This window comes from Ambystoma mexicanum, chromosome 1p (assembly GCF_040938575.1).
Source record: "Ambystoma mexicanum isolate Mex_15411 chromosome 1p, UKY_AmexF1_1, whole genome shotgun sequence".
Lineage (NCBI taxonomy): Eukaryota > Metazoa > Chordata > Amphibia > Caudata > Ambystomatidae > Ambystoma > Ambystoma mexicanum.
The window spans coordinates 214,576,091-214,599,495 of record NC_090921.1 but is presented as its reverse complement, the minus strand read 5'-3'; the positions used below and the strand labels follow the sequence as shown (position 1 = coordinate 214,599,495).

At 44.6% G+C, this 23,405-nt stretch overlaps 1 protein-coding gene across 5 annotated transcripts in view; it reads left to right on the top strand.

Moving 5' to 3' along the window:
* The window catches only part of TAF6 (TATA-box binding protein associated factor 6), a 262,044-nt gene that overhangs the window by 124,029 nt on the left and 114,610 nt on the right, over window positions 1-23,405 (top strand). For all 5 annotated transcript variants that reach the window (XM_069646383.1, XM_069646386.1, XM_069646390.1 and 2 more), the window contains exon 10: window positions 4,691-4,873. In XM_069646383.1, the coding sequence (XP_069502484.1) occupies window positions 4,691-4,873 (183 nt within the window). The remainder of the gene's footprint in view (window positions 1-4,690; window positions 4,874-23,405) is intronic.

Genomic DNA, 23,405 nt, shown 5'->3' with positions numbered 1-23,405 from the left:
GGACTACAACAGGAACAGAAGCCAGCTGGAACCATTTCTTCAGACACAAGGTACTGTGAACTAAGGGGTACTTACCTCTTGTTGTGTGTAGTTTGCTTGCTCTCACTGGAGACTTGCATTTGCTGCCCTTTGCAGAGTTGCTTGCATCTCACAGCTTGTGGCCCAACAGTGATTCTTTTCTACAAACTCTCTATAACATTGTGCAGGACTTTTGTGTCATCTTCAAGAAGTGCCTGCGCTCCCCTAGACTTTGCTCAATTGACATTGGCTGTCCTGGCTCCCTGCAGACCCTTCTTACCCTCTGACTTTGTGTTCATCTGTCCCTCAAAAAGTCATACATAAGTTACTTGTATAGCCGGGAAAGGGTTAACCTATAATTCATTGGGGGATTGTAAAGAACTTACTTGTTCAGAGAACTTGTTAACCTTTGTTTACTTCCCTTACATTTTCCTTTTTCCATAACCTCTAGTATTGCATTAAGTGTTAAAGTGATATATCAATGTCCAGTGTCCTAGCTATTGAATTCACCTCGGGGTGTAGGAAGTGTTTGACGTCCCAAAAGGGTATCTACTTGCTTAACTGAAACTGAAGAGTGTATTTTTGAAGTGTATTTTATTGTTGCATATTGCCCTTTCTAAAGAAGGCTTATTTTAAAACTGACTATTAAATTAATAAATACTTATTTTAATAAGAAACCTTGAGTATAAGTGTTATTTGAATACTTGTCACTGTGAATCTGTTTCACCTCTACAGCTCACATTGACCCCTCTTGAGATACGCCTGGCTGCTCAGTCACTCTACCAACTTGTGTAGTACAGACCTATACCAAAGGTTGGGTACCCTTTTGCCAAGAGGACAAGGCTGGTGTAGTCTCCCACTGGGTTGCTTCATACAATCTTGCCGAACACTTGCATGCTCTGAGAACCTGTTTAACCTGTTTCCTTCCCTTAACCTTTCCTTTCAACCAACCTCAGAATCTACAAAGTTTACTAGTGATATATAAATGCCATTACTGTCCTAGTTAGTGAAGTCACCTTGGGGTGTAGGAAGTGTGTAAAACAAAAAGCATCTCTAAAGAGTATCTATTAGCTTTGTGTTAATTCTGGAAAAAGTATTTTTAAAGTATATTTGATAGTTACTTATATTGCCCTTTTTTAAAGAATGCTTATTTAAAAACTACTGTTAAATAATTATAATTAAAACCTTGAGTGCAAGTGTTACTTGGCTACATGTATTTGTGGATTTCATTTCTACAGCTCTACAGCTCACATTTACCCCTCTTGAGATAAGCCTGGCTGCTCAGTCACACTACCAACTTTAGTACAGGCCTATACCAAAAGGTGAGTTGCCTAATACCAAGAGACAAATATTGTGTAGTCTCCCACAGGGTTAATACATCAATTCTTGCCTAACAGTGGGAATCTTTTTCCACACTCCAGAGTCTTTTACTCTTTTTATGGGTGTCATTTCTAATACTCTCCAGTCTTTTTAATTGTATCCTCTTTAACAACATTTGGCACATACTGCCTATTGTTGCTGGGGCTCCTCTTTAACTTTCTCCGACTAACCTTGTGAGAACTACAGTTCCCAAGGGTAGAAAGGATCTTTGGAACCCTTTTACATGCCATTAGGTGAGACCAGCACACCCCACCTTATGTGGAGTGCTGGGGAGATAGAGTATTCACATTCTCATTTCAAATGCAACAATATGTTACAAGGACAAACTTGCCTTTAATGGCTGGTGGCAGTGAACGTTTTTATCAGTTTGGTGCACCTTTACCGAGGGCTGTTTCCACGGCCCCCTGATAAAGGCACCCATGGGTGCTCTTTTAACCAAAATGGCCCCCGTCTTCTTTTTTCGCCATTTTAGCGTTTCTTCGTGTTCCTTCCCCTGACCTCCAGGGTGGGAAATTCCTTTGTGCGATTTTTATCTTGGTGGCCCATGCTCCAGAGTGTGAAGGCAGGAAGCGAGAGAGGAGTTCAAAACTCTGCAGCACTTGTCTTCCAGTCTAACTGCGAGAATCCTGTTCAACCTGGAAGGCTGGCTAAATTTTAATGTTGCAAGGCTGTTTGATTGACTGGGTTCCTGCATAAAAGTCTGATCCTGGAAGCTGACTGTGTAGTCAACCACTGGAACCAAAACTGAAGAAGAGGAAGATGAAGAATTTGCGGCTGAAACAATTTCCAGCAACCGGAGAACCTGCTGTGTAACCGGATCCTGCTGTAGCCATTCCTTGAACTCGACCTAGAGACTCCGTAACTACCGACTCCGACCTAGAACCTGGTGAGACCCACTAGACACAAGAAGACCAGCATTTAGACCATCCCATGCCGTGCTGCGCCCTTGCAGGGCTGTAATACCCTAGGCCCTCCAGCCACTGTGCAGTGCAGTCTTCCGAATTCCAAATCTCATTGAAAATTAGTTGGCTTTCTGCTGGTTCTCCAGAGGTACAATTCCAGTCCGAACGTCCCCTTACCAGAGTGCTGGACCTTGCAAATGATGAGAATCCGACCGGCGATAGGCTGTCTTCTGTGCTCCTGAAAAAGGCGCCAAATCCACAGAGACTTATCCAGCCGTGAGGTAAACCTTGCCTAGAGCCTTCCCCGTGATCCCTGCTGCAATTCCAGTGTCCTATATTCTGTCTTCTTGATGAGGGAATTCAACAACCGGGTTTTTGGCTGCAGATCCTGAAGTCCTCCTGCTGCAAAATCTTTTTCTGTTCTGAGGTACTGTGGTGGTTTGGGTATTTACTTATCTTAAGTCTCTTGTGATGCCTGTGTAGTTTTGGGGTGTTTTCTGTGATTGGGAGTCCTCTTGCCCAGGGCACCCAGGCCCGTGCTGGAATCCTCCTAAGGTGTCTTCTCTGAAGCCCCTGACCCTCTTCTAACCCTAGAAGTAAAGTACTCACCTGTTTGCCCAGTTTTCCTAAGGAACTTTGACTTTTGCTACTTAAGAACCTATCCTGACCTGCCTGTTGGACACTAAACCCTAGTGACCCCTCTTCTGCAACTGAGAATACTCATGCTCCAAGAATCAGGGAAAGACTTCTAAGGATTAGGCCTTTTGCGTAGGAAAGAGAATATGTGTTAGTTTTCTTAATTGCAAAAGAAGTTGGTTGGTAACTGTAACTCTGAGAGTGAACAGTTACAAAAGGTATTACTTACCTTAATTATGTTCTGCCATTGTGAAAAGTATATAACACTTTCTTTCCTTAGAAACTGTTTCGCCATTCTAATAGAAAGTAGATGTAAGGTTATTTTACTGAACTGTAAATTGCCTGTGACTCTCCCAAAAGTAATGCTGTTGGCTTCACTAACTATTTCTTTCAGAGAATGGGTGTATACGTTTCCTAACTGGGTCTTGCATCCCCTGACCTGCTGTTAGCCTGTCCAGAAAAGTCTGTATTGGGTTTAACCTACCTAGAATAACCTTGAGGCATTCATAAAGTGTAACACTGGGTTTTGCTTTCCCTTGTCTTCTTTAGACGGATACAAAAACGGTCTGAGGTTATACCTGCCTTTAAGTTGTTGATAGCTCCTTTAAAAAGTGTGTACATTTTACTTACCTTGAGGTAGCGGTTTGCCATCCTAAAATAAGTTGTTACTTATCTCAAAAGCACCTGTAATGGAATATTACATCCTAAGGTTTTACTCACCTAGTATAACTGTGGGTTATCACAAAAGAAGTTCTAGGTTTTTACTGTACCTAGAATAAGTGTTCCACTATTCACAAAAAGTATATTTTCCAGTTGGTTTACTAAGTGATTTCTTGCTGAGTGTCACGGTACAACTGCTAGGGCCTACTACCCTTATATACCTTAAAGCATAGTGTTGTTTTTCTATAATGCGTTTAAATGATCATTGGCACTTCTCCCAAGATGTATCTGGGCCTGCATGTATTTAAAGAAACCATTTATGTTTACAATACATAGTGTTTCTTTGGACCACTTGTATTACAATTTCTTTGTACTGATTCTACAGCCCTCTCTCCCTCCTAAGAGAAGCGTGACTGCTCGGTCTACGCTACCCTGAATTTAGGTGCTACAGCCTTATGTTAGGAGTGGAGTCTTATACTGCCTCAGTTGAATGGTTTTACTAAGCCCTTAGTTGGACTTCAGAAAAACTGTCCTAATAGAACATCATTCTAAGTTTGGCGGTGCAGGAAAAAAGCAGCTTTAGTCCGTTAGCACCACTTCTTTCAGCGGTAACTGAGTTACTGCTGTTTTCCCCATGTTTATGGAGGTAAATCCTTCACTTTACCTCCAAAAATTGATGTATTTACTGTGCAGTAATTCAGTCTGCAGTAAATACACCAAAATTCCCCATGGAGTCCCATGCACTCCAAATATGGGATGTTACACCACCCACCCACACTTGGGCTGGGCACAGTAACTGATTTTTGACAGTAATTCGGCGTAATTACTTATGAATTACCACCAAACTTGGAATGAGGCCCAAAGCGATTAGCAATTGAAAATAATTTGAGATTTAGCATGCACTGTTTAGTCACTTTCATTTAGCACTAACCTTGGTGTATTATCAACTTAAATAGTTTGATGCTCACAAGACCGGTTAAAAGTGGTAATAGAATTTGAGACTTTCTTGCCTCTTCCCAGAGCTGGGTCATCCTGCTTGATGTAAAGCATCGGATCCCCTAAATTAATTTGGTGTTTTTCCTTTTTCCCCTCAGCTGCACGAGCTAATCCCTGCGGTGATGACCTGTATTGTAAGCCGACAGCTCTGCTTGCGTCCAGATGTGGACAACCACTGGGCCCTTCGAGATTTTGCAGCCAGGCTGATTGCTCAAATTTGTAAAAACTTCAGCACCACCACTAATAACATCCAGTCCCGGATCACCAAGACCTTCACCAAGGTGAGTGCGTAAAGAGAAGCCTTTGTTACTAGTGTGAAAGCTGTAAAAGCGAGATGCCAACAGAGGGGCATGGGTGGGTGTGTGTGAGATCATACCACTGGGGTAGTGCTGTGCCAGTTTCTTCATTAATTGACTGCAGCTGAGCCATGGACTTTCAAAACAGCAGCTCTAAACACAGCTACACATCTTATTTTACCATACTAAGTTGTGCAGAATTAGCTGTGTCTGCTCTGCCCAGTATTTGGGTTAACATCTGTTTCATGTGCTCAGATGTGCACATTTTTAGCTGTGAAATCGTCTGAACAATTGCCCTGGGAAATGCAGCTCAGAGCAAAACCTGTCAGCCCTTGCATGGAACTATGGAACAAAGCCACATTCAAACGATAGTGTGTGGCTCACTTGACCCTTACTACATTAAAATCTGACCTACAGAGCTGTCAATGTTGATACCTTTTGCGACGTTGCAGCTATGGTTTAATACACTTTTATACTGTGATAAATCGTCACCATAGTAGTTTCAGGGCTGCTAAGGGTATCCATAGTGTCGTATTGGTGCCCTCACTCCTCCTCCCTGGGTATCAAGACCATTGTCTGCTGGAGATAAGGGTAAGCAAGGGAAAGGGAGTGGGAAATGGATGTCAAAAACAAAAGGATGGGGGATGCAGCAGAGAAGCCATTTTGTGGAAGCATGGGTGTCAAAATGAGTGGACCATAGTTCTGGAGCGAGCGAGAGGAGGATATGTCGTAAGCTGGTGTGAACATTTGATTGCTGGAAGCGTGTAAGTTTGAAAACTGTGCAATGTTGATTGTGCGAGTTGCTTGGACGTGCATATACAATTCTGAAAGTTTGGCTTTTCACCCCAGCATATCTAGAGATTGTACCATAGGACAAAATTCAGAAAGCTAATTCTGGGACTTCCAAACCTTAGCCAAGTGTAGCCTTGTCGAAGAACAGACTGCCTATAACAGTGAAAGATGTGGGTAACTTAAGGTCGGGGAATAGGAACTCATGAGGTAAATTTGAGAAATCCTGGCGCCTTCCTATAAAAAGCCATGGAGTGTGTTCTATCATGCAAGACTATATGCTTTGGTCTGTGTACCTTCAAGCATTGTGATGTTTTAACAAATCTGTTCATGACTCTATAACCAGTACTTATCCCAAGACTTAACTTACTTACTTGTATTTATAATAAACCTTTATTTTTTATAATACTTCTGGTTGTAGTGTTTCTATTGAATCCTTGGTATACTACAGGTTCTGTGTACTTTCCTACAGCCCTCTGTCCATCCTAAGATAAGCCTGGCTGCTCTGTCTACACTACCATATAGTCAGGCGGTACAGCCTTATACTAAGAGTGCAGTCTTGTACTGTCTCATTTGAATAGTTTTACTAAGCCTTTATTTGGACTTCAGAAAAACTGTCCTAACAAACTGTATCTCTGTGAAAGAAGTTATAAAGTGTCATTAAATATATGCTTATATTTGAGTTACATTCTGCCCCTCTAAAAAGTGTTTAAGTGCATAACTCTGAATGGTGTTTCCCCACTTCTGAAAAGTGTTGGCACTGTTTTATCATTGCTTAACTGAGTGTAAAATAGTGATAGGGCCAATTACCTTGAAATAAATGAAAGTGCAATTGGGATGCGCTGTGCCCGATTTGCTAAGTGCATTCTAAAATAGTTCATACTTATCATTAAGTAGCCTGAGGCCCCTCCAAAAAGTATTGGAGTTGTTTTACTAGCTCTGAACCGAGTTCTAAAAAGTGTTGTTGCCCAGTGTATACTTGTTACAGGGTTGGTTTATTATGTTATTTCATAACTGAGTTTCACTGCATGACTGACGGGGTGAACTACCCTTGAAATACTGATTGTATCTCTCACCTGGTCTTATTCCCAAGAATAGTATATTACTATACTGAAAGTATAACCTTAGGTTTGACTCACCTTGACTTGCTTCTTGCTCTTCTAAATAAGATTATACCTTGGTTTGCATACCATAGGTATTCAGTAGGTTTTTACGATTGTGTTTATATAATGTGATAGTACTTATTTCCCCAAGATTTATCTGGGTCTACTTGTATTTAAATAAACCATTTATTTTTAGAATACATAGTGTTTCTTTGGACCATATGTATGCTACAATTTCTTTGTACCAAGCTACAGCTCTTTCTCCCTCCTAAAATGCGCTTGGCTACTCTGTCCATGCTATCAAAACAAGCTCAGGTGGGACAGCCTTATACTAAGAGTGGAGCTTATGTACTGCCTCAGATATGGTTTTTATGTAGTCTGGTAGGTGTTGGCCAAAGTTTGTATGCAGTACCCTCTTGGAACACTACAAACAACTCATGAATACAGGTATAGGAAACCCAATCTTTGGTACAAGCTTGTACTACAGTTTTGGTAGCGCGTTGAGCAGCCAGGCTTATCTCAAGAGGGGTCAATGTGAGCTGTAGTGGAGTTAGAGATTTACAGTTACAGGTATTCAAATAAACTCTTACACGCAAGGTTTCTTGAATAAACAATTATTAATGTAATTATCAGTCAGTTAGAATAAGCCTTCTTCAGAAGGGAGCAATATAACAGTAACACTCGAATACACTTCATGAAATACACACTCTTAATATCTCTAAATAATTAGATACCCTTTTGGGATGGCCAACAGACACTACCTACACCCACAGGTGACTTTAATTGTTAGGGTGCTGGGGACATAATATATCAATGTTGCATTTCGAATCATGTAGTAATAAGTCAAAGGAAAATATTATTTAAAACATACAAGAGACCACAAATATTCTTAAGCAGGCAAATACTTTTGGATTCCCCAAAAAGAGTCATTCAGTTCAATAGGCTAAGGCGAAGTAAATGGACACAAGTCGTATATAGGATGAAGCACTTCTGATGGGTAAGTAGAAAAGCCTTTGCACAATGTCTTAGGAGTCTTTGATGAAAAGAAGAATCAAATGTAGGGCCACAAGCGGATTAGACTTGAGTAGTAGAAGATGCAAGCAACTCTACAGCAAGAGGTAAGTTCTCTCAGACTTTTTACGGTACCTTTAAAAATGAAGGAAAGATGTAGCAGATGACTTATGTTCCTGTGCAGCTCTGCAGATCCCACTGTTCCCGGGTGTTAGGGAGAATTCTCTGTTCAGGCTGAATTTCCTAACCTAGTGGGTCCCCCAGCAGCTTTGCTGGATTTTGTGGGGTTTATTTTTTTTCTCCTGCAAAGAGTGAGACTCTTTTACCCTCCCTCTTGGACATGATTTGAGTGTGTTCCTTTGACTCTAGTTGTGTTCAATGGGCTATGGGGTCTTTTACTCCATAGGGCTTCATGTGTTTTTGTGATGTGTGTACACAGCACCCTCAGTGCAGTAACACAGGGGTGTCATAGTGACCCCCCAGTATAGACTCCATACCCTGTGACTGACTGTCTCCCAGGGCATGTAAAGTCACCATTGACTTTACTAGTCTTGAATTCTGAACAGAACCAGTACAAACCATCATATTGTGGACGTACTGGCTGGGGCAATTCGATTGCCCCGGGGTCTGTTAGTCAAGGGGGCACGTCTCCGTCCCCCCGATCGAGTTTTGGCTGGTGGCAGTGGATACTACTTTTTATATTCAACCGCGGATATTTCTCTATGGGATTTTCCCATTGTTCGAGGCTACTATCTTTATTCATTTAATTACGATAGCCTCGAACATACCGCCAGTTTATTTAATTATTAATTCTCTGGTTGGTATTTTTTGCCAAAACTCGGTTCTAAAATGGCGTTTGTGTTCTCTTCTGTGACTCCAACCCAAGTCGAGCCCTTTGTTCCACTATTTTGGCGGGCTTCTCCACAGAAGCCTCCAAAGGGATGCCACTCTGTCTGGGGTACTTAGCAGGGGTGGAGGGGGATTTAGGCACCCTGGACTGAGTTGGCTAGGCAATTCAAGTCGCATTCCGTCCTGATTGGCCCAACTGGTGAGCCGGCCGGCTCACCACTTAGCATGTTTGAGTGACAGCTAGGCTGAGTGAATGGGGGTTTTCTGCATAAAAGCAGGGCTTTGGGGACTGGAACTTCAGAAGTCGCCACAGGACCTAAGAATCCGACGAGGGAGAAGCTGAGCCGACCTGCTACGACGACACCACCGGTGGAGCCCTGCTCAACCGTCTCACCACTTTTCCCAGCGACAGAGGAGATCTCCCGCCGGAGAGTCGTCTTCCTTTGACTGGTGGGGATAACCAGTTTCACCGTCTTTTCGCCTTCCCGACGCATCTCGTGGCCGCCTTGCCAGTGCCAAGCACCCCGGCAACCGGAATAGCACGTTTTACCACGACCGCGAAATAAAGGGTAATACCTTTAACTGGAAAACTCTGCGGCTGGTTTCTTCCCTGGCAGTGCAACAACCTTCATCTTTCCTCCACGTTGAGACCTTCTCTTCCTCTGGACGACGCCGAGACTTGCACCCGCTGCCAGGAACAACTGCCACCGCTGGAGGATCCTTCCCACTTAAGGTACCGTGTTCCGCCTGGCTTCCCTTGCCACCGACTGTATGGGGTAGATTTAGCCCCCGGCTTTCGAACCAGGGTTAGCCTGGGACACCCTGGCTAAACTTTTCTGAGCCTCTCTAAACTCTTTTCAAACTCTCTGCAAGACTTTCAAAGCCTAGTGTAACCGTGTGATCTTGGGCGCATTTGTGCTCTGCTCTCTCTGAGTGGGCCCAGCCTATGGACTTTGGCTCACCAGCGACTTTTGCTCTTCGGCCTTGCTAAAAGTGTTCCTAAATCTTAGAGTGGTGTATCTTCACATATTCTGCCTTTTTCCCTCCCTTTTTCATGAACTTATTGGAGTGCCATCTATAGTTAAGCGCTCACCTCTGTCTGGAAATAAGTGGTGTTAACTAAGACTTGTCTGACAAGAAATAAGGGTTGTATATATCATAATAGTAACTGTGTTTAGAGTGTTTTACAAATAAGGGTGCTGGAGTGTTTCAAACAGTGTGTGTGTAAATAATTAATTATATACTTTGGTACCAAAGCTCTGGTCAGTGTTTGCTTGTGCTATTGTTTCTGAGTGCCTATTGTGTATACTTTGCATACTGCCTAACTCTTCTTGAGGGAAGTCTGACTGCTCAGCCACAGCTACCAGGTAAATCTGGTTGGTACAGACTGCTACCAAGTGGGTTTACTGCTAACACCTGTTGTCCTAAATCTTTTGCAGTGTTCGCAAAGGGAACTGCACAGGTTTCTGCCTAACACTGGGCCTCAGTCATGGGGACAAGAGGGAGGACGTCGGGGGACTCCTGCACTGCACTGGGATGGTTTAAACTTGCAACCGGCGAACATCACTTTCAATGGCTGTTCAGTGTTTCAGCTCCTCATGTCCACTGCAGATAGCAACACTGCGGTTCCTGGCTGTCGAGATGGACTTTCCTTGCTTCTGGGGTCCCACACTCTATTGAGGGGGCTCAGGATCAGTCAGTCCTGCTTCGTGGGAGTTCAGAGGAACTTCCTGGAGCTCTAGGCCAGCTTAAAAGCAACACACACAATCTGGTGTTCCTCTCCCTGGCTATACGGTTTCTAGCAGCAACTCTGTGGCAATTCAGGCAGCTCCGAGGGGGATGTCCAGGTGGCTTACTTTGGAGTTAATTGGTCACACCAACTCAAAGGGAGAAGTTGTCCATGCAGGGGCTTCTCTGTCGATACGAATTTGGAGTTTTAGCACAGCAGCAGGGCTTCACCAGGCAAACCCACGGTCCAGGAGTTGCAGCAGGCGTCCTCTTCAAGTTCTTCTTCGGTTCCTTTGTCCAGTGGTCGACTCTGCATTCCAAGCCAAAAGCCTCGTCTTTTATTCAGTTCTCTCCCATTCATTCCAGCCTAGCTGTCAATCACCCAGCAGGGGGGCTGTCCTTGCCGGACAATCAGCCGGCCAATCACCACAGAGTGCATTTCTAGTCTCCTAGGAGACTAAGCACAGGGATTTTCGGGCACCTCCCTCACTTCCTGCCTACCCCAGACACCCTGGAGCCAGAGGCGGGCTTCATTTGTGAATCCCACCAAAGGCAAAGGGAACAAATGGGACCAAACCTGGTTGGTGCGCAGAGTAACTCTTAAGAAGGACCTTTCCACAAAGAAATGGTGAAAAAAGAAGACCGGGGCCATTTTGACAAAAATGGCACCCTTGGGTGCTTTACTGCAGCTGCAAACGCTGCCTGTGCTATATACACACCACGGTAATTAAAACAAAACCACTGCCACCAGACATTCAGTGAGGAAAGGGTAACATAAAAATGTTACATGAGTAGCTAGACAAAGGGGATACGAGGTGTCCCCTCCAGCACCCTATTGTAAGATAGTGTGTGCTGGGTCTAGAAAGTTACAATGGTAAGTAAAGAGAATTTCACTTTAGTGCTCTTGGAAACAGTAGTTTATCCAAGAAAAGGTATTTAGACCTTTGGGAAATCTTCCCTGTGCCACTGCACTGAAGGTGCGGTGTGACACAATGTAAAAGATGCTGCCTATGGAGTTTGTCAAGACTCCCCAACCAAAAGAAACAGTGTTCAAAATCACATGAAAATACATGAGGAAGTGGGGGAAAAAGGGTCTCGCTCTCTCCAGGTTAAATAAATGAAGTCCTCAAAATCCAGCAAAGTTGCTTGGGGTCTCCAAGGTGGAGGGAATTGGCACATTTTCGAGAATTCTCACTAACAGTAGGACTTTAAAACTGTTCTAACACAGTACTATTATAGTTATACCAACATTACTTTCTGGAATAGTGCAACACAATTCAAAGGTAAGTAAGGACTCAGTAATACACTTTTAGAATGGCAGTATGCACTTCAAAATCAGTAAAACCCTGTTGGTCGTAAACCATTACATTTATTCGGTTTCAGGAATATGTAGGCACACCAACATTACTTTTTTAGAAGAGTGGGACACAATTCAAAGGTAATTAATAACTGATACTTTTCATATTCGCAGTAAGCAACTCAAAAAGTAATAACTTTAATACTTGTAACATTCTATTTCGGGAATAAAGGTTACAGTACCAACACATAGTTGTACTTGTTATTATTTCTTCACAGAGGCCATGTACTTGGCAGCCCTTCCATAATCTAGGGCATGAATGTTATCAGAGGCAGAATCCGTGGTGGTCCACGGGCCAGCTGTAGGCAGGTCAGGATGAGGCACAACTGTAAGAGTTCCAGAGGGTTTTTTCACCTGAAAAGTTAGACTTTAGAGTCAGTAGAAGTGTTCAGAGACTTTGTAGAATTCAGCTTGGGCGGACCGCCAAACACACAAATCGCCACCATAGCCCCACAGGAGCGACAAGACTTTAGGTAGGTATTACCTCAGGCCACCCAACACCTCAGCAGTGAAGAAGAGCTTGCAGACTGTTGGGTAAGATTTTGTGAAGTCCAACTGGTGTAGGACTTTTACAAGACTTTTCTGCTTGGCATTAGTGACCCAACGTTTAACAAAGGCCTGCACTACATAAGTCGGAAGAGTGGCTTAGCCGCCAGGCTTATCTTAGAAGGGGTACTGTCAGGTGTAGAGCATTACAATGAAACCAGTAAATTCAAGTATTCAGGTAAACACTTACACCCTGGAAAGTTATATTGAAATGAGTTATTTTTATGTACACAAAGCAAAATAATCACACTAGATATGCAGCAACTAATAGTAACCAAGTAGAATTTCAAAATCAAATTATTCAAGCAGCAATAATGCAGGTGAGTACATTCATTTTGTACTAAAACATTTCCAGCACAATAAGTGAAATTCGTTAAGGTCAGTAGTAGCACTTAATCGTTCACCATACATTAATTAATTAATACATTAATTAATTAATCGTTCATTCATGGAGGGTAACACCAAACTCTATAGAACGAATAGAACACTGTAGCACTGTAACAATAGTCTTTTCTCCCAGAGCGATTTTTTCCTGCAATAAGAGTGTAAAACAATTAAAACCTTTATAGGGGACAAGCACTGCCAAAGCAGATAGGGTTTGTTAGGCAGAAACCTGTGCAGTTCACTTGGGGACCACTGCAAAAGATTTAGGACTACAGGTGGTTGGCAGTAAACCCAATTGGTAGCAGTCTGTACCACCCAGATTTACCTGGTAGCTGTGGCTGAGCAGTCAGACTTCTCTCAAGATGAGTTAGGCAGTATATAGAGTGTACACAATAGGTACAGAGATACTGTAGCACAAGCAAACACTGACCAGAGCTTTGGTGTAAAAGTATATCATTATTTATTTAAAGAAACACTTGTAAATTACACTAGCACAAAAAGAGGTAAGTAAATTCAACACACAGTCACTATTATATATATACAACCCTAATTACTTATTAGACAAGTCTTAGTGAGAAACACCACTTATTTTCAGACAGAGGTGAGCGCTTAACCTAAGATGGCACTCTAATAAGTTATATAAAAAGGGAGGGAAAAGGCAGAGTTATGAAAGCACACAATTGCAATACTTTTCAAAGAACCACAGTGAGGCAGGTTAGGCAAAGTCTACTGGAGAGCAAGGAAGTTCAAATGCCAGGCCCACTCTTAGAGAGAGCAAGCGAAATGTGTCCAGGATCACACAGTGGGGTTATGCCCAAAGAGTCTTTGTAGATAGTTCACAAAAGATTGAGATCAAGTCAGGAAAAGTTAGTTAACAGGCCCCAGGCTAACCCAGGTTAGGAAGTCGAGGATTTACTGTTACCCCGAACGATCTGTCGCAAGGGAAGCCAAGCGGGACACAGTACCTGAAATGGGAAGAACGCTCCATCGGGGGCAGTTGTTCTTGGCAGCAGGTGCAAGTCAGTGTTTCGTCCAGAGGAAGAGGAGGTCTCGACGTGGAGGAAAGATGAAGGTCGTTGCACTGCCAGGGAAGAAACCAGCCGCAGAGTTTTCCGGTTACAAGGTATTACCCTTTTCTTCGCGGTAGTGGTAAACCGTGGTATTCTGGTTTGCCGGGGTGCTTAGCACGGGCAAGGCGGCCACGAGATGGTCCAGGAAGGCAAAAAGACTGGCAAACTGGTTATCCCCACCAGTCAAAGGAAGAAGACTCTCCGGACTGGAGATCTCCTCTGTCGTCGGGAAAAGTGGTGAGACGGTTCAGCAGGGCTCCACCGGTGGTGTCGTCGTTGCAGGTCGGCTCGGCTTCTCCCTCCTCGGATTCTTTAGGTCCTGTGGCGACTTCTGATGTTCCAGTCCCCAAAGCCATGCTTCCATTCAGTCAGCCTAGCTGTGACTCGAACATGCTAAGTGGTGAGCCGGGCGGCTCACCACTTGGGCCAATCACACAAGAGTGCGACTTGAGTTGCCGAGGCAACACAGTCCAGGGTGCCTAAACCCCCTCGCACATCCTCTGTGGTACCCAGACAGAGTGGCACCACTTTTGGAGGCTTCTGTGGAGAAGCCCGCCAAAAAGTGGAACAAAGGGCTCGACATTTTGGAACAGAGTTTCGGGAAAAAATACCAACCGGTGAATTTATATTAATTTAATAAACCGGCAGTATGTTCGAGGCTATTTTAAAAAGTGGTAGCCTCGAACAATGGGAAAATCCCATAGGAATACATTTGCGGTCGAATATAAAAAGTAGTATCCACTGCCACCAGTCAAAACTCGGTCGGGGGGGATTGGACAGTGCCCCCTCGAACAACAGACCCCGGGGCAACCGAATTTCCCCGACCAGTACGTCCACAATATGATGGTTTGTACTGGTTCTGTTCACAATTTAAGACTAGTAAAGTCAATGGTGACTTTACATGCCCTGGGAGACAGTAATCAGTCCCAGGGTATGGTGTCTGTTTGGGGGTCGCTATGCCACCCATGGGTTACTGCACGGAGGGTGCTGTGTAACCCACATATCAAAAACACATGAAGCCCTATGGGGTAAAGGACCCCATAGCCCATAGAACACATCCAAAGTCAAAAGAACACCTCACATCATGTCGAAGAGTGGGAGAAAAAGAGTCTCACTCTTAGCAGGAGAAAAAAATAAACCCCAAAAATCCAGCAAAGCTGCTGGGGGACTCACTAGGTTTGGGAAATTAGCCTTTACAGAGAATTCTCCCTAAAAGGGTTCAGGAGGGATGCCTTTAGGGAGCCAGGAAAGCCAAAGTCAACAGTACAGTTCTAGTTCTGATGCATACCTCTTTGAAAAAGTTAGTTGAACAGTCGTAGTTGAAGAAAAATCCAGGAGCTCAAGACAGCATACCAGATGTGCACATGCTATTAGGGCGAAACAAGTGATTTACAGTAATTGAAAAGGATAGAAAGGAACACTCCCCAAGCTAGGAACACTAGATTTGGCTAAAGGTGGTTGAGCCCAAGGCCCCACAGTACCTTAGAATTGAAGCAGATGTTCCAGCTGACTTCCTTCTTGATGCAGCTCCTTGTCCCTGGACCTTGGACATGGTGGCGAAAGGAAGAACGTCTGGCAGCAATGTATTACACTCTTTACATCGGCTTTGTGTTTTTGGCTCCTTTCTCTCAGCGCCAAAGAGGAACGAATATCTGGTTGGAATTTCCTCGGTCCTGTACACTGGTGAGGGGACTCTGGAGGAAGATTACTTGCTTCTGTAAAATTACCCGGATGCCTGCAAAGTTTCCACCGGATTACTCCTCGGAAGAAGTTGCAAACGTTGATGGTCCAGTTACCCCGTGTATTGGGAAATTGCAGGACAGGAAGGTCGCAGCGACTCAGGGGTTGGCTCAGAATAAAGCAGGTCTTGAGGCTAGTTGGTCCCGCCAGCCTAAGGGAGGAAGTCGTCCCGATTGATGGGAAAATGGGGTCAGCACAGATGCAAGGTTTCACTGGTGTTTTCGTGGTCCTGGAAGGTGCTGCTGGCTAATCTCTCCTTCTTCTGATTTGATGTTGCAGTGGTTGACTCTGCATGTAGGTCCCAAAACCCTCGACTTCTATGCAAAATCCCATATTCAGTCACAGCACTTAGCTGTCAATCGCACGTGGGTTGTTGTCCTCTAGGACAGCTACCTGCCCAGTTGGAACTGGGTTTGGCCAGATATGCCTACAAAGTCCAGTGACGTCTGGGGCTCCTCTCTCACTTCCTGCCCAGAAAAACTGGAGCCTGGGTGGGCTTCAGGTCTGAAGCCCACCAAAGGCAAAACACACAATGGACTCAAACTTGATCTAAACGACTGAGTAAAAGCACAGAAAGAACTAACAAACGGGAAATGGTGAAAAAGGAAAACCGTGGCCATTTTGGTTCACCCTTTGGTGCTGTACTGCAGCTGAGAAATCACCCTGCAGATACCTTGCACAAAAGGTAATAAAAACGAAACGACTGCCACCAGCCATTCAAGTTACTTGAGAAGTGGGATAAGGAGTTACAATGTACCCCCCACCACTCCACATTAAGTGGTGTGTACTGGACCCACAAAGGAAAAAGGTAAGTAAGACAAAAGTTGCCCTACTATTCTTGGGAACTAATAATAATTTTAATTTGTTTTTAGTTCAAGTAATGAGGATATATATTTAGCAAAGGCTGCTGTGTGTCACTATATAAAAAGCAGATGCCTATGGCGTTTACCAGACTCCATTAAAACATAAGGAACACTAAATCTTAGTCAGAGGAAAAAGGCATGAGTGGGTGGCGAAAAGGCCCACTCACTCGGGGGGAGGGGGGGTTAAAAATAAAAAAGAAGGTCCCATATTCCAGCAATAGGCTGGGGGGTCTCTAAGGTTAAAGGCAATTAGCACAGAAGAACAGAGGTTACATACCCAGTGTTGGGGAGAATTCTCAGAAATTTGCTAATTCCTCTCTACCTTAGAGACCCCAAGCTCCTTTTCTGGACTCTAGGACTTTTTCATTTCTCCAGCATTGGATCTTTCATAGATTCAGATGCTTGAATTTTCCCTGTCGTCAGACCGGGAGTCCTCAGTGATTTAAATAATGGTTACATTATTTCCATAGAATTATAAATGTAGATTGCCCATTCTGGTCTATGAGCCATTTACTTCTGTAGTCCCTCCACCTCACTTTGGTCCTTTATGGCCCCAACCAATGTAACCTTTTTAAGTTGCCCTTTCCGCGATGAATGGCTGGTGGCAGTGGTTTACTTTTGTACTACTTTGGTGTCTTTACCGTGGGCTGCGTTCGTAGCTGCAGTAAAGCACCCTTGGGTGCCATTTCTGTCAAATTGGCCCTGGTCTTCTTTTTTCGCCATTTCTTTGTGGAAAGGTGCTTTTTGAGATTTACTCTGCGCGCCAAAACAGGTTTGTTTTGTTTGTTTTTGTTTGTTTATTGTGTGCGCCGGACCCAGAGGTATCAGGGCACAGGTTAAGAAAACTTACAGCTGTCACAGGTTTCCCCCCTTCTCACCTGTCTATGTTGCCTGATGTCCTCTTTAGGTGGAGTCTTCTTTCGTATGGTTCGGGACTTAAATAAGCCCGCTCGGCCGTCCTCGGCTTCCAGATTAAGTTCAGCTTCGATGTCCAGGATCTCGGGGAAACTCCGAGAGTATTCAAGAATGAGTTGGGGGGCACGCGGAAGCGACGCAGGGTTTCCGGGAAGTTAGGAAATAGGGAAGAAGTCGGGAGAAGGGAATCCAGAGGCCAGGGGATAGCAAGTAGCACTAGAGAAGGTTCGGAGCACACGTCCGATCACAGCTAGTAGCAGCGTTGAGACGCGGGGGTGTGGCTTCTTTATAGAGGACGCTGCGTAGAACGTGAAGACTGGCGAGCAGCATTCTGAGTTTGCCGCCATGTTGGTAGTATTATGGAGTGTAAGGCCCGACGTGTCGGGGACCAGGAGGCCCAGAAGGGGCGAGTTCGATGGTTCATGACAGCACGCCTCCTCCGGAAACTCGTTCCACCGGGTTTGCCCGGGTGTATGAGATGGAACCTTCTGAGTAGCCTGGGGGTATTTAGATTTGATATAGGTTCCCAAGTGCGTTCACTGGGGGGGGATATCCTTTCCATTCCACCAGGTACTGGAGTTTGCCACGTCTATGTCTAGAATCGCAAATCCTGGAGACCTCATACTCCAGTTGGTCATTGATGAGTACTGGTTTAGGCCGAAGGTTAGTTTGAGAGGTCTGAACATATGGCTTCATTAAAGACGTGTGAAAGACTGGGTGGATTTTCTTCCAGGAGTCTGGAAGCTTGAGTCGGTAGGCCACTGGGTTGATGATTTCCTTTATTAGGAATGGCTCATAATATGGAGGAGCCAATTTATTTGGTCGCAAATGCCTTGGTAGCAGTTTCGAAGACAGCCAAACCTTATCCCCTATTGTGTAGGAGGGGCTTGGTCTTCGTTTGGAGTCTGCATACAGTTTGGTCTGGGTCCTGGCCTTTTCTAATTGTTCTTTGGCTTCTCTTTGAACATTAATGAGCATTTCAATCCAGGAATCGACTGTTGGAACTGGTGTAGGATGAGGAAGGAGGGAGGGTAGAACCGAAGGGTGGAATCCTTGGCTACAGAAAAAAGGACTGGTCTGAATAGCAGAGTGGTCCGAATTATTATAGGCGAATTCTAACACTGGTATTGAGAGGGACCAATCGTCCTGGACCTTGGTAGCGAAGCAACAGATGTATTGTTCCAAGGTTTGGTTTACGCGCTCTCTGGCTCCGTTGGTTTGGGGATGATATCCTGAGGAAAGAGCGCGTTGGATTCCTAGTAATTGGCAAATATGTTTCCAGAACTGAGAAATGTGTTGGGACCCTCTGTCTGATATGATCTTGGAAGGAAGTCCATGCAGTCGGAATATGTGTTCCAGGAAAATTCCAGCAAGTTCTGACGAGTATGGCAGTTTAAACAGGGGTGTAAAATGGGCCACATGGGTGAACAAATCAATGGTGACCATGATGGTTGTGTATCCCCTGGAAGGTGGTAATTCCACAATGAAGTCTGTTGCTATGAATTCCCAAGGCCTTGTTGGAAGTGGAGGTTGCTGCAATAGACCCGCTGGTCTCTTGTTGTCATGTTTGTTTTGATTACAGACAGAGCATGCCTGGATATACCTTTCGTACATCAGCTTTCACTCCAGGCCACCAAAATTACCTTTGTATTAATCGGAGGGTATTGGTAATACCATGATGCCTGGAGTAAAGAGTATCGTGACAGAGATTTATTATCCTTTGCTGTAGTTTTTGTGTTGGGATGACCAAGGCATTGTCTTTGAACAAGTATCCATTTTTGGTCTTCAGTTTCCACTGGTTCTTGTCTGAGATATCTTTCCAGAGTTCCGAGGATTGAGTCTAACTGCGGACTTCATCTAGGAGGCTGGTCGCCTGGGCTACAATTGTTGTGTAGGGAAACATCTTGGGAAATGTTCGGTCATAAGGAGGTTCATAGTCAGGGCACCGAGACAAGGCGTCAGCAATTACGTTTTGTGTTCCCGGAACATGGTGAATTTGAAACTGGTATTGAGCAAAGAAGAAGAACGCCCAACGGGCCTGACGGCTGTTCCTGCATTCCAGGGCCTGTAACACTTGGAGATTTCGATGGTCCGTCCGAACCTGGACAGGATGTTTAGCTCCCAGAAGTAAATGACGCCCCTCGGTGAAGGCTTGACGGATGGCTAGAAGTTCCTTTTCTAAGACTGAGTAATGAGTTTCACTGTAGGTCAATGTCCGTGAAAGATAGGCAATAGGATGTTCCAGCCCGTCCTCTAGTTCCTGTTTCAGAACTCATAACTGCTCTGATGGCATAGTTAGAGGCATCTGTTTCCACTAGGAATGGTAGATTTATATCAGGTTGAACCAGGATGGGGGCTTGTGTAAATTCTGTTTTCAGGCGTTGGAAGGCCTTCTCATGGGCTGGGGTCCAATGATAGGGAGTATCTTTCTTCAACAAGGAGATGATCGGTTGAACAATCTCGGAGAAGGATGGTATAAACTTCCGATAGAAATTGGCCAAGCCCAGGAAAGATAGGATCTGTTTTACGGAGGTCGGAGTTGGCCAGGATAGTATGGCCTTAACCTTGGATTGATCCATGCCCATGTCATCTGGGCTAAGGACAAATCCTAGATGGTGAACAGTGGAAACATGAAAAAGGCATTTCTCGGGTTTTGCTAGAAGCTTGTGTTCATGTAGCCGTTGTAACACTGATTTAACATGTTATTCATGCTTGAGAGGATCCTTGGAGAATATCAAAATATCGTCCAAGTAGACGATGACGAAAAGAAATAGCATATCCGAAAATACCCAGTCCATAAAGCGTTGGAAGATTGCCAGAGCATTAGAGAGTCCAAAGGGCATGACCAAGTATTCGTAATGCCCAAAGGGTGTTCTGAAGACTGTCAAGTGATAAGCACCCCTGAGATCCAATTTGGTGAATATCACGGCTCCTCTTACAGCTTCCAGGATATCCAAGATCAAGGGTAATTGATAACGATCCTTAAGGGTGCACTGATTAAGACCTCGATAATCAAGACAAGGTCTGAGTTCCTTGGTGTCTTTTTTTAGGAACAAAAAATAATGAGGCTCCAGCCGGAGACTTGGATGGGCGTATGGTGCAGTTTTTTAGGTTAGTATCTAGGTATTAACGAAGGGCCTTTTTCTCTGGTTCAGACAGGATAAACATCCTTCCAAAGGGAATCACGGCTGAAGGTTCGGTTTCAATAGCATAGTCCTCAGGCCTCTGGGGTGGCAGGGCTTGGACAATAGCAGAGGAGAACACATCAGCCTATTCCTGGTAGGTTTTAGGGACCTGGACGATGTTGGAGAAGATCTTGCTGAGTTGTTGAATGTTCTTCTGATGTTGGTTAAGGATCCTGGAGCAGACAATGGGACATGCAAAATTTGGAACCTAGGAACAGGGAACCAGCTGTCCAATTGATGTATGGGTTGTGTTTTTGTAGCCAGGGCATTCCCAAAACCATTGGGTAATGGGCAGATTTTATGATGTCAAACTTTATCCTCAGTGATGGTTTATAGCAAGCTCAGTTTCCTTAGTCTGAAGGGTTATGGGTCGAGAAGAAAGAGGTCTTCCATCAATTGCTTCTACAGGTTGCATAAAGTTCCGGGATTCGTAAGGAATATGATGTTTAAGGACCCATTCCTGATCTATGAATATTCCCATGGCCCCACAGTCCTCTAGTGCCAGAATGGGGTAGGATTCCTTCTTAGGTGACGATCGAAAAGCCTGTAAGACTACCAGGGAGTTTTGTCCAGGAGAGTTCACGGATGGTATAGATGTGGAGCCTGCATCTCTCTCCCGAAACTGAGCTCCATCTAGGACCGGGAGCTGGCGTTTCCCGAATGCCGTGGAGGGGCTAAGGGACATTCTCTGACTAAATGCTTGTCCGAGGCACCGTACATGCATAAGCCAGTATGGATCCTTCTCAGCCTTTCTTGGGGGTGATATGGGTCCACGGAAGGCCCCTAGCTGCATGGGTTCGGGTTCATATGTAGGAACAGGATAATCTTTGGATTTTGAAGGGCTCACAAGAGGATTTTTTTGGATGGTTGACTTGGTCTTCCTTATCTCTGCCTTTCTTTCCTGGATGCGGAAATCAATCTGTAGAGCAAGATCCATAAGTGACTGGTAAGAACTAGGACGTGCTACCCTGGCTAATTAATCCTTAACATCTTCATTTAGCCCTCTTCGAAAGAGAGTGAAGCAAGCTTCAGAAGGCTAACCCGCTTCTTTAGCCAATTGCTTGAATAGAGTTACATAGGTGAGCATGTCCTGAGAGCCTTGCTGGAAATCGAGTAAACGTTCTTGAGCACTAAAGACCTGTTCTGGGCGGTCAAACATAGTCTTTAATGCTTGAATGAATCCATCATAATCATCCAAAAGGGAATCTCCGGTGTTAACTAATGGTGTGGCCCAGGCTACGGCATTCCCGGAGAGGTGAGCAATAATAAAGCCCACTTTAGCCCTGGTGGTGGAAAAATAATAAGGTTTAAAGGTAAAGTGGACCAAACAAGAATCCAGGAATCCTCGGAGGGTTTTTGCACAGCCATCATATTTGTCAACAATGCCGCCCAATAGCACGCTGTCCTTTGAGGCAGAGACGAGTGAAAGTACCAATTGTTTCAGCGTGGCGTTCTCCGCTTTCAAGTTCTGTACTCGGTCGATAGTTCTTGCATGCCACGCATAAGATCCTGGATGGCCGCCTCCATGTCTGTATCGACTTCGGTCAGGTGGCGTCTCAATCTGTCACAGGTTTCCCCCCTTCTCACCTGTCTGTTGCCTGATGTCCTCTTTAGGTGGAGTCTTCTTTCGTATGGTTCGGGACTTAAATAAGCCCGCTCGGCCGTCCTCTGCTTCCAGATTACGTTCGGCTTCGATGTCCAGGATCACGGGAAACTCCGGGAGTATTCAAGAAGGAGTTGGGGGGGCACGCGGAAGCGACACAGGGATTCCGGGAAGTTAGGAAATGGGGAAGAAGTCGGGAGAAGGGAATCCAGGGCTCAGGGGATAGCAAGTAGCATTAGAGAAGGTTCGTAGCACACGTCCGATCACAGCTAGTAGCAGCGTTGAGACGCGCAGGGCCGTGGGTGTGTGGCTTCTTTATGGAGGACGCTGCGTAGAACGTGAAGACTGGCGAGCAGCGTTCTGAGCTTGCCGCCATGTTGGTAGTATTATGTAGTGTAAGGCCCGACGTGTCAGGGACCAGGAGGCACGGAACGGGCGAGTTCGATGGTTCATGACAACAGCTTAGTTACAGATGTTACGGAGCAAAGGTAAAACAGTATCCTCGCCGTTACAGGATGAGGCTAAAACAGTATAGTACATGTATAGGGGCGTGCATATGTAGACATGTCATAATTAACAACCATTTACATCTTAGCAAATCTATATCAACAATACATTACATGGGGCAGGGCTAAGTTAGTGCAGTAGGAGAAAGTGGGTTACATATCTTTCTCTGAGAGTCATTTAATTGTGTTCTTTCTGAATTTGAAAAGCGTTTGGTCAGATCTGAGTGTATGTGGTAGGGAGTTCCACAGTTGTGCTGCCCTAACTGGGAAACTGGACCCTCCAATGTGGAGAGTTTAAACCTTGGCACTTGAAGATAATTGGGGTTGTCTGTACTTGTCGGTCTGATGGAGTTTTTTCTGAAAAATCGTTCTGTTGGGTAGCAAGGGGCTTTGTTATTTAAGCATTTGTGAGTAAGGGAGGCCGATTTAAGATACATTTTTTCTTGGCTGGAGAGCCATTTGTGTTTCCTTATTTCAGATGTTTACTCTTCTGGGGATGCTTAAGGTAGCCCTAAGAGCATTATTTTGGAGCACTTGTATCCTGTTGATGGTTTGTTTGTTTGCCCGTATGTCAAGTTTTGATAGGATGAGGGCTCTAGATAGTATTAAGCAACTGTCAACTGACAGGAATTGTTTTCCGGCTCATATTAATTTACATGTGTAAGCCGTAGAGGAAGCCAGTGAATTTACCTGTTTGGTAAAAGATAAGGTTGAGTTGAGGTAAAAACCTATAGTTTTTACTTCTCTGGCAACCTTAATAGTATTCCCATCAATAATGAACGCCGATTAATTAAGGTTGAGTTTTGAGATGCGAGCTGCAGTACCCAGGATGATGAGCTCTGTTTTGTCATCAATCAGACACAGGCCA